Source organism: Leucoraja erinacea, chromosome 6 (genome assembly GCF_028641065.1).
Source record: "Leucoraja erinacea ecotype New England chromosome 6, Leri_hhj_1, whole genome shotgun sequence".
Classification (NCBI taxonomy): domain Eukaryota; kingdom Metazoa; phylum Chordata; class Chondrichthyes; order Rajiformes; family Rajidae; genus Leucoraja; species Leucoraja erinaceus.
In genome coordinates this window covers 59318542-59330699 of record NC_073382.1, presented here as the reverse complement: position 1 = coordinate 59330699, position 12158 = coordinate 59318542, and the positions used below count along the sequence as shown (strand labels likewise).

At 41.4% G+C, this 12158-nt stretch overlaps 1 protein-coding gene across 1 annotated transcript in view; it reads left to right on the top strand.

Moving 5' to 3' along the window:
- eif5b (eukaryotic translation initiation factor 5B) overlaps positions 1-12158 on the top strand; it is a 71038-nt gene that overhangs the window by 36220 nt on the left and 22660 nt on the right. The window contains exons 7-13 of the mRNA XM_055637174.1: positions 1168-1293; positions 1887-1976; positions 2795-2869; positions 3422-3738; positions 6900-7007; positions 10482-10592; positions 10731-10798. Of these exons, the coding sequence (XP_055493149.1) occupies positions 1168-1293; positions 1887-1976; positions 2795-2869; positions 3422-3738; positions 6900-7007; positions 10482-10592; positions 10731-10798 (895 nt within the window). The remainder of the gene's footprint in view (positions 1-1167; positions 1294-1886; positions 1977-2794; positions 2870-3421; positions 3739-6899; positions 7008-10481; positions 10593-10730; positions 10799-12158) is intronic.

The following is a 12158-nucleotide window of genomic DNA, read 5'->3' as shown; positions in this document are numbered from 1 at the left end:
ACACCTCCCCCTCACTTACCCTTGGACCATGATCCCACAGATGAGCACCAGGCCTTAATCTCAAACACCATTCCTGATATCATCACTTCTGGCTATCTGCCTTCCACAGCCTCCAACCTTATCGTTTCCAAGCCCTGCACGGCCCGGTTTTACCTTCACCCCAAAATCCACAAACACAACTGCCCTGGCAGAACCATTGTTTCTGTCTGCTCCTGTCCCACGTAAATGATTTCCACGTTCCTCGATTCTATCCTATCTCCTCCCCCCCCCCCCCCCCCCCCTGGTCCAATCTCTCCCGACCTATGTCCAAGAAACCTCACATGCCCTTCATCTCTTTAATGACTTCCGCTTTCCGAGCCCCCACTCCCTCATCTTTACTATGGAAGTTCAGTCACTCTAAACCTCCATCACCCCAGCCCCGGAAGGCCTTAAAGCCCTCAATTTCTTCCTAGACTGCAGAACCATCCATTTCCCTTTACTAACACGCTACTCTGCTGATCCTCATCCTCAACAACTTCTCCTTTGTGTCCTTCCACTTCTTCCAAGTCCAAGGCGTAGCTATGGGCTCTTGCATGGGCCCCAGCTATGCCTGCCTCTTTGTAGGGTACATTGAACAATCCCTGATCCAGCTGTAGACTGGCCCTATCCCCAAACTCTATCTCCTTTACATTGATGACTGAATGGAGAAGTTTAATTGTACTCGCCAATAATTTTGCCAAATTATGCTCAGTAGAAGATTTTGACAAATATCTTAGAAACATAGAATCATAGAAAATAGGTGCAGGAGTAGGCCATTCCGCCCTTCGAGCCTGCACCGCCATTCAATATGATCATGGCTGACCATCCAACTCGGTATCCAGTACCTGCCTTCTCTCCATACCCCCTGATCTCTTTAGCCACTAGGGTCACATCTAACTCCCTCTTGCTTCCTTGTGGACTATTTCCCCTGATTCCTCAAAATGTGTCTGCCTTCAATGAAGAATGCTTATTGCTTATGCTTGTGACAAAATTCACTTCACTGCACTTTATTGTGTATGTGATGAATAAATCTGATTGATTGATTGATTGATTGATTATAGAAAAACATGGCTTCAATGTGATTGGCATAAGCAGAGAAAAACTGAGCTGTGATAATTAGTGTTTCAAATATTTGCCTTTGCTTTGAAGGTGTGGAAGTGCCATCCAAAGATTCAATGCCAAAGAAACGACCAGTCTATGATTCAAGGAAAAAGAAAAAGCAGCAGGGGAGCAAAGAAGAAAGCAAAGAGGAAAACAAAGAAGAGGAAACTAAAGGTTTGTGGTGTGTTTAGTTATATGAAACATCCTAAATTTGTTAATGTAATATTTAGCTATGTTAATGAACTTTATGATAGTTGAATATACTGTAGCAGCAGTGCAGAGCTGTTTATCTCTTGCCTTCATTTTTGATATGATATTCAGCTGTTTGTTAAAATTTTAATTCACCTCTTGGTATTTTCATTGTTACTTGAAATCAGATGACTGACATTGTGTTTCTTTCTAGATGTAGAGATTTAGTTAGCTACAATTAAATATTGCATTGGTCTTTTTCTTCATTTACACAAAGCATCCAAGTAGTGTTGGAAATATGGGATTATAATTACAGTAATTCAATCAGGTTGTCAAAAATGAATTTTTTGAGAACATCATTTGGCTACCTGTGTAGAAATTTGCTGTTGTAATGGAAGTATAAAGTCATTCTCCATGTTATTCAGAAATTCAAATGATAAAAACAAAATGTTCTTAAGAGTGGAATGGCCTTTGCTTTATATTTCTTACATAGAAATTCAAGCGTGATGAGTTATTACAAATGCTCTACTTCCTTGATTCTACAAAATGCTAGAATGTAATACTTCATCTTATTACAGAAGCTGTGATGGTCAGTCCAACCCCATTACTTGAAATTGAAGAACCCGAGGTGACTGAGGCACCAGAAATAGTTCCAGAAGCTATAACAAGTTAGTAATTTTCTTTGTAACTTTTATGCAGTGCCACAGATCCTTGAACTTTAATTCTAATGTGTTTAGTTGTCCAAATTATTAAATATAATAGATATTACCTAAAGTGAAAATCATAACATTTAAATTCTGTTATGCAAAACCTGCTTATCGCAGCATAATATGATTGACATATAACCATATAACCATATAACGATTACAGCACGGAAACAGGCCATCTCGACCCTTCTAGTCCGTGCCGAACACGTATTCTCCCCTAGTCCCAAATACCTGCGCTCAGACCATAACCCTCCATTCCCTTCCCGTCCATATAACTATCCAATTTATTTTTAAATGATAAAAACGAACCTGCCTCCACCACCTTCACTGGAAGCTCATTCCACACAGCTACCACTCTCTCTGAGTAAAGAAGTTCCCCCTCATGTTACCCCTAAACTTCAGTCCCTTAATTCTCAAGTCATGTCCCCTTGTTTGAATCTTCCCTACTCTCAGTGGGAAAAGCTTTTCCACGTCAACTCTGTCTATCCCTCTCATCATTTAAAAAACCTCTATCAAGTCCCCCCTTAACCTTCTGCGCTTCCAAAGAATAAAGCCCTAACTTGTTCAACCTTTCTCTGTAACTTAATTGCTGAAACCCAGGCAACAGTCTAGTAAATCTCCTCTGTACTCTCTCTATTTTGTTGACATCCTTCCTATAATTAGGCGACCAAAATTGTACACCATACTCCAGATTTGGTCTCACCAATGCCTTGTACAATTTTAACATTACATCCCAACTTATGTAATAAATATTCAACATTTGAAATATTTTTTCAAAGTGCCTGAAGTAAAAAGTGACGATGCTGATCTTGATGATTGGGAAGCAATGGCAAGTGATCATGAACAGGAAAAAGGTGTGTATACACTTCAGTTCTACCTACCCCACAAGTTTATTTGAGTTTCAATGATATCTTTAGCTATCTGTTAACCTTTCTCCTAAAGAAAACTTAAATCATATATTTAAACCAAATGGAGACACAAGAAACTGCAGATGCAGGAATCATGAGCAGAAAAAGAGCGCTGGGGGAACTCAATGGGTCACGCAGCATCTGTGAAGGGACAGATGACATTGCAGGTTACGACCTTCAGTCTGATGGAGTTGGGATGAGATAGATGTAAAATACAAGGTGGGGTGGGGCAAAAGTTAACAGGTTTTTGCCCACCTTCATCTCTTTTTTCCAGCTTTTTAAATCTGAAGAAAGGTCCTGCCAAAATTCCACCAGTCTGTTCTCTCCAGAGGTGCAACCTGACCCACTGCGCTCCTTGGGCAATTTGGGTTTTATTCATTCACCCAGGTGTTTCAGTAATTTCAGATTTTTTTTCCTCACCACTGAGAGCCATATCTGTGTTGTACTTTTTAAAGTTGTTTCCTTGGTTAATACAAATTTGAAAATATCGTTCATTAGAAGTGAAAACTATTCACATTGAAGTAAAAGAAGATGCTGAAGCGGGGGACAATGAGGAGGAAAATGACGAGGATGATGAAGAGGAAGAAGAGAGTGAGGATGATGATGCAAGTGAGGAGAGTGAGGTTGAAGATGAAGAAAGGAGTTTTGATGAAACTAGAACAGCATCACAGAAAGTGGGAAAAGAATCTGAAATAGTAAAGAATGCAAAATCAAAACTGACCAAAGAAATTAGCTCCGATTCTGAAGAGTCTGATTCAGATGATGGCAAGACTAAAGAAGAACGAATATATGATGAAGCAAAGCGACGAATTGAGGTACCAGTTCTTAAAATTAACATGGATGCAGTATTTGATATCTGACTGCCACCTAACACAGATCTACACTTGTATTCTTTCCTCCCTCCTGCTTTTCCTTGCTTACTTAATATCTGTTTACATTTTACGACTTGTTCCATAGATCATAGACTTGAAAGATAACTGTTTTCCCCTCCACAAATACATACTGAACAGCTTCTATCATGTATTGTAGAATTTCACCAGTATTTTGTTATTATCCTAAAAATGAGTGTTAGTCTTTGTAGTAATATCAGGAAGAACCTTTCACAATAGCGATAGTGGAAATCTTTTATTTTGTCCACTCGTAATGCATGGACGCTGGATCAATTGAATTTTTCATTATTGAGGTCCAAATATTTTTGTGCAAGAGCTTCGGCTTTTATACACCAAAAGCAGATGAATAAATAATTCCCAATTTGCAAGAACACATAGACAGAAGAACAGAAACTCCAAAAGTGAGGTGAGAGTCACTGCTCTTGACGTTCATGTTTTCAACTAAGTATAGTATCAAGGAGTTATTGAGTCCTTGAGTTATAGACCAGTTAGCCTGACATTGGTGGTGGGGAAGATGCTGGAGTCAATCATAGAAGATTAAATAGCGGCACATTTGGATAGCAGTAGCAGGATTGGTCCGAGTCAGCATGGATTTACGAAGGGGAACTCATGCTTGACTAATCTTCTGGAATTTTTTGAGGATGCAACTAGGAAAATGGACAAGGGTGAACCAGTGGATGTAGTGTACCTGGACTTTCAGAAAGCATTTGATAAGGTCCCACATAGGAGATTAGCTGGCAAAATTAGGGCACTTGGTATTGGGGGTAGAGTGTTGACATGGATAGAAATTTGGTTGGCAGACAGGAAACAAAGAGTAGGGATTAACGGGTCCCTTTCAGAATGGCAGGCAGTGACGAGTGGGGTACCGTAAGGCTCGGTGCTGGGACCGCAGCTATTTACAATATACATCAATGATTTAGATGAAGTGATTCAAAGTAACATTAGCAAATTTGCAGATGACACAAAGCTGGGTGGCAGTGTGAACTGTGAGGGGGATGCTATGAAAATGCAGGGTGACTTGGACAGGTTGGGTGAGTGGGCAGATGTATGGCAATGCTGTTTAATGTGGATAAATGTGAGGTTATCCACTGTGGAAGCAAAAACAGGAAGGCAGATTATTATCTAAATGGTGTCAAGTTGGGAAAAGGGGAAGTACAACAGGATCTGGGGGTCCTTGTTTATCAGTTACTGAAAGTAAGCATGCATGTACAGCAGGCAGTGAAGAAAGTGAATGGCATGTTGGCCTTCATAACAAGAGGAGTTGAGTATAGGAGCAAAGAGGTCCTTATGCAGTTGTACAGGGCCCCAGTGAGACCACACCTGGAGTATTGTGTGCAGTTTTGGTCCCCTAATTTGAGGAAGGACATTCTTGCTATTGAGGGAGTGCAGCGTAGGTTTTACAAGGTTAATTCCCAGGATGGCAGGACTGTTTTATGCTGAGAGAATGGAGTGGCTGGGCTTGTATACTCTGGAATTTAGGATGAGAGGGGATCTTATTGAAACACATAAGATTATTAAGGGTTTGGACACGCTAGAGGCAGGAAACACGTTCCCAATGTTGGGGGAATCCAGAACCAGGGACCACAGTTTAAGAATAAGGGGCAAGCCATTTAGAACGGAGATGAGGAAACACTTTTTCACATAGAGAGTTGTGAGTCTGAGGAATTCTCTGCCACAGAGGGTGGAGGCCGGTTCTCTGGATACTTTCAAGAGAGAGCTAGATAGGGCTCTTAAAGATAGCTGAGTCAGGGGATATGGGGAGAAGGCAGGAACGGGGTACTGATTGGGGATGATCAGCCATGATCACATTGAATGGTGGTGCTGGCTCGAAGGGCCGAATGGCCTACTCCTGCACCTATTGTCTATTGAGTCAATGGAAACCAAGGTAAATTTTGACTGGCTGGAGTTTTACTTGGCACCAATGGTTGAGGTGGGATGGCAATCGTTCAAATTTTTGTATAAAAGCAACATCATTTTATAGAACATAGAAAGACCACCATTTATCAGTTTTACCGTTGCCAAATTCCAGTCTTAATGTCATGGAGATAGCATTGACTAAAACCTATTGCTCCAACTGCATAAAGTCTCTGACTACATGAGGATTTTGGAATATTGGTAGTCTGCAATGTCACATTTCTGATGATTTACCCAGCCAATGTTTCAGGAATGTGATAGAATATTACAAGATGCTCAATAGCTTTCAGAACAACACAGTTACTTGATTTGTACCTGAACTACCAACTTAAACATTGTAGCATCACCATTTGTATGTACATCAAAATGCAATACCTATCATTGAGTCATACATCGTGGAAACGGACATATCGGCTCAACTTGCCCATACCAGCCAACATGTCGCATATACACTAGTCCCACTGGCCTGCGTTTGGCACATCCCTCTAAACCTGTCCTATCCATGTATCTGAATAATTGTTTCTTGAACTGCAATAGTCCCTGCCTCAACCACTTTCTTTGGCAGCTCGTTCCATACACCCACCACCATTTGTATGATTAAGTTACCCCTCAGATTCCTATTAAACTTTTCCCCCTTTCACCTTAAACCTCTGCCTTCTAGTTCTCGATTTTCCTACTTTGTGCAAGAGACTTTGTGCATCTACCCGATGTATTCCTTTTATACACCTCTATAAGATCGCCCTCTGTCCTCCTGCGCTCCAAGGAATAGAATCCCAGGACTGCTCAACCTTTCCCTATTACTCAGACCCTCAAGTCTCAGGAACATCCTCATAATTCTTCTCTGTATCCTTTCAAACTTGACAACATCTTACCTATAACATGGTGCCCAGACGCAATACTCTAAAATGCGGCCTCACCAATATCTTGTATTACTGCAACATGACTTCCCAACTTCTATTGTTAATACACTGACTGATGGCCAATATGCCATTAGCCTTTTTGACTATCCTATCTACCTGTGACGCCTCCTTCAAGGAACTCTGTACCTGCACTCCTAGGTCCCTCTGCTCTGCAACTCTCTATAGAGCCCTACCACTCTGTAACAACAGTATCAAGACCGCTTCTCCAGAACAATCCAAACTCGTTTTGAAATTTTTTCCTTGCTTTTTCAGAAACGCCGAGCAGAAAATGCCTTGAATATAAATACTGAAAAGCTACGAGCACCAGTTATATGTGTTCTTGGACATGTTGACACTGGGAAAACCAAAATTTTGGACAAGGTATGTAAAACAGATCCAGCATTTCCAGAGTTGCAACAAACAAATTCGTGAAATACAACTCCGTGTGAGTTACCTATCTCCATCGGCACTGCACATGGAGTCAATTCTAAACCTTGACTTAAATGTTAAGTGGTCTGTTGAGATTTGTAAAGGCACTTATTTTCATAGCAGACAATAATTAGGCAAAATCTGAGTGTGCTGCCTTTACAAATGTTTTCATGGGGTGTAGAACCGATTGCTGCACACAGTACTGACTCTTCCTGTTGTCTGCCATGCACACGTGTATGTTCAATTATTTTGGTGCGATATGGTGCTCGCTGTATCATTTGGTTTAGAAGTTATTGAGAAGGATGGGAAATAATTAACACTGAAATGATTAATTTGTGATGCTGGATCCGAAGTTGTCCTTGCCGCTGACGGTAAAGTCTATGAAAGCGGCCCCATCAGAGACAGTGAGGCCTCGTATCCTCGGCACTTCTGACACGCCGGCTCTGTCACGCTGGCTGTTCCCCCAAGGGCGAAAAGCAGCGGTTGAACATCCGATGTTTGGCTTGAGGCAGCGTGACCGAGCCGGGCCAGGCACCAGCGGTAGGGAAAAATGTAGGCGTTTTTCGAGCATAGCACTTCAGACCCCGAGTACTGAGTTATGGTGGGTGACCAGCAGGCGGCGACAAAATGAGTGAGTGGGGGGGGGGGGGGGATTTAATTTAAAAAATGGGTACATAAAAATGTCCAAATATTTTGAGGAGTGCATGATTGAATGTAAAAGTGAATTCGCTAGCGAAATGGAAACAATCACGGAGTTTCAGCGTGTGGTTTTGGCGGGCCAAGGAATCAAAGACACACACACACACACACACACACACACACACACACACACACACACACACACACACACACACACACACACACACACACACAATTTCCAGTCTTAAATCTGCAAGTGATGCTATGTCCCCCTTTACAGCTACTGTATGTTTTAATTAAGTTCAAGACTATGGGGTAGTACATTGGCCATAATGTTGCTGCCTAAAAGTGCCACAGACCTGGAATTGATCCTGGATAGATATATTCATATATAAATATACACCATTTTGTTTTCTTGTTTATAACATTGTTTACAGAGTACTATGTTTACATATTCTGTTGTGCTGCTGCAAGTAAGGATTTCATTGTTCTAACTGGGACATGAGAGAATAAAACACTCTTGACTCTTGACTTACTCTGCTAATGTGTGGGATAGAACTAGTGTACGGGTGATCGGCGGTCGGTGGGGCGAAGAGCCTGTTTCCACGCTGTATCTTTAAATTAAACTAAAAACACTAAAACCAGAGGGAGTATAAGAAGGGTCTCTACCTGAAACATCACCCAATTTCTTCTATCCAGAGTTGCTGGCTGCTCCATGGAGTTCCCCCGCACATTTAAAGCATGGAATAGTCTTCACCCTACCATAGTTACCCAACCAGACGCAACTCGATTTAAGGTACCTCTTTTTTCCCCCAAGAACCCTTTTTTGCTTAAGTCCAAGTCAAGAGAGTTTTATTATCATGTGTCCCATATAGACCATATATATACACAATAAATAAACAGATAAAATGCAATAGGCTGTTATTGTTCAGCCCTCCACCACCTCCAGTTTAAATTCCATTTAGAATATTTATGGAGGACCAGGAAACCAGAAGCAAGAGTTACTCCAGGGAGTTACAGCTCCAGGGTCAGGGAATGATTCTGCGTTAGTTTTCAGCGGTCGCGGCGAGGCGGCGACCGGACAGCAGTGGCGGCCAGATCTCCCACAATTCAAAGCGAGGGAGAAAGTGCCCAGCGCCGACCTGTTGCCGTGGCAGTGCGCATGCGCAGGGTGGCCGATGATGTGCTGGCCATGGTTGTGCGCATGTGCAGGGAGAGGATGCGCTGGCCATAGCAGTGCGCATGTGCAAGGTGGCCTGCCGTTCTGGCAGATGAGGACGAGCGGAGCCCGGCGGCACGGATACGGATGGCGGGCGGAGACGGAGATTGACAGAGAAACATAGAAAACAGGAGGCCATTCGGCCCTTCGAGCCAGCACCGCCATTCATTGTGATCATGGCTAATCGTCCCCTATCACTAACGTGTGCCTGCCTTCTACCCATATCCCTTGACTCCACTAGCCCCTAGAGCTCTATCTAACTCTCTTAAATCCATCCAGTGACTTGGCAGGGATCCATCCTCTTAAATCCATCCTCTGTGGCAGGGAATTCCATAAATTCTCAACTCTGTGTGAAAAGGTTTATTCTCACCTTAGTCTTAAATGACCTCCCCTTTATTCTAAGACTGTGGCGACCCCCCCCATCCTTCTAAACTCCAGTGAATACAAGAATAGAGAGCGAGATAGAGAGTGGGGCCTGCCCAGAGTTGAATGGCAGGTGTCCTGCCTTGGCCGGAGGCTGCCTAGATTTCGAGGCCCTGGGCTTCAGCCTATGAAGCCTAGTGGTAAATCTGTCTCTGCGAGGCCCCCCTAGATCTCAAGGCCCTAAGATTAAGCTTGTGCAGTTTATACGTAAATCCGGCCCTGGTTCACGGACAAACTAAATGCACTCCTGTGGGGAAAAAAGAATATTCAAAGCTCATACTCCCTGGATGATTAAAGATATTAGAATTAAACACAAAAATTAAATTTATGATAAATGTAAGTTTAAACTACAATGAGAGTAGAAAAGAAAACCATGCAAAGAATTTCCAAGAAAGGAAATTAGGGTTTGTGAAAACTCCAGCTGTTAATGTGGGGAGAAAGAAAGCATTTTATTAACACAAGTTAAAAGGCTAGAACTAATGAGGGACTGTCTCATGTCAATTCTTTCCTTTGGCTTTTCTAAAACCGTTCAGTAGATTTTATTTGTGTGCTTCGTTCCTTGTCAATATTATTCAGCAAGGTAAGTGTTAATGCAGCAACCTGAGAAATTTGGACTTTCAGATTAAAAAACATATACAGACGCTCCCGGATTTACGATGCTTCGACTAACGATATTTAGACTTACCATGGTGCAAACAATCGGCAACGGCAGCAAACTGGTCACGTGATTGCATTGTATTAAATGCATTTTTGACTCGCGATATTTTTTTTGATTTACAATAGCCCCATCGTAGGTCAAGGAGCAGCTGTAATGAAGTTATGGAAAGATGCATGGTAAATTTTATTGTAATTATGAAAGAAATAAACCTAGAATTTTCTCCATTATTTTGGTAATATCCTTGTTTTGGGAGTGTGAAACCTCCCTACTGGTTGAAATGCTGAATGATATTTTTTCAAAAGATAGTTTCAGTCTCTCAATTGTTTCACCATTGTACGTTGGTCATTATTCACTAGCATATCTCTATGAAAAATATTAGCATAGAAAGCAAGGATGGTATAGAAAAAATGTTTGCATATGAAGGCTTTTAATGAGACATGGATGTATATGGATTTTACATACATTATGTCCTTTCTGCTGCCCTTAGCTTCGTCATACCCATGTCCAGGATAGTGAAGCAGGTGGTATAACCCAGCAAATTGGTGCAACCAATGTTCCGCTTGAAGCGATCAGTGAGCAAACTAAGATGGTGAAAAATGTAAGTATGTTAAAAATGAACATTAGAACAGATTTCCTCAACAGTTCTTCAGAAGAGTATAAATACAAGTTTCCATTTATCTGTAACTGGAATTCATAAATATTTAAAGAAATAATCATTCTTTGGTAACTCTTTCAGTTTGACAGGGATAACATTAAAACACCAGGAATGCTGATCATTGATACCCCAGGCCACGAGTCCTTCAGGTAAATATTTTCTCTTAAACTGTGTTTGGTCTTGAGGGATATATTTTTCTCTTGTGGTTCAAAAACCCCACATCTAAGTAACACACAAATTGGCTCATTATGAGCAAGGGAGCATCTATTGTAAAAGTATGGCATTGGTGCTTCAGATTAGCACAGGAACAATGTTGAACACAATCTTAGATTCTGTATTAAGCAATGAAATTAAATTGCCCATAATATTGTGACAGTTAGATGTTAACATTTTTTAAGGTACACAATGTGTGCAAATACTAATTATGTTAAATCTGCTCAAATTAATGGAAATAAATCTGATTAGTTAGTCCATTTAAATAAATTGAAACAGAAAGAAGCCTTCTCAATAACTAGCTCAGACATCAAATGTTTTAGGGTAGCCCTTAATATTGTTCTTATCTAATAATAAATGCATAGAGTCACTAAGTCAAGATAAGTTGAAATCAAAATTGCACGCCATTATTGATAAAAAATTGGATCCATATTATAACACATTGACAGATGAGTAAATTTCAAGCTTTCAGTTGTATCCTTTTTAACTGAAATAATTTGCATACCACAGCCAACCTGTGCTGTTCTCTCTGAATATTCACCTGCTTTGTACCGTAAGTCTTTCATGATTGACCCCTGGTTCTGGACTCTCCCAAAATTGGGACCATTTTCCCTGCATCTAGCTTGTCCAGTCCTTTTATAATTTTATATGTTTCTATAAGATACCCTCTCATCCTTCTAAAATCCAGTGAATACAAGCCCAGTCTTTCCAATCTTTCCTCATATGACAATCCTGGGGATTAACCACGTGAACCTATGCTGCAGTGCCTCAATAGCAAGGATGTCAAATTAGGAGACCCAAAACTGCACACAATACTCCAGATGTGGTCTCACCAGGGCCCTGTACAACCTCTTTACTCCTTTACTCAAATCCTCTTGATATGAAGGTCAACATGCCTTTGGCATTCTTCGCTGCCTGCTTTACCTGCATGCTTACGTTCAGTGACTGGTGTACAAGGACACCCAGGGTTCGTTGCACTTCCCTTTTTCCCAATCTGATACCATTGAGATAATAATCTGCCTCCTTGTTCTTGCCGCCAAATTTACCAAAATGGCGCCTGTCTGCGGCGACATGTTGCCAGCTGCACAACAGAAATTCATCAAATATAGTAGTTCTCGGCTTACCTGTATTAAAAAGAAACCCCAGCAGAAACCAGCGATGCAACTTCAGAAGAAGGGTCTCGACCCAAAACTTCACCTATTCCTTCGCTCCCTAGATGCTGCCTCACCCGCTGAGTTTCTCCAGCATTTTTGTCTACCTTCTTACGTTGTTTATTGACTACAGCTCGGAGTTCAA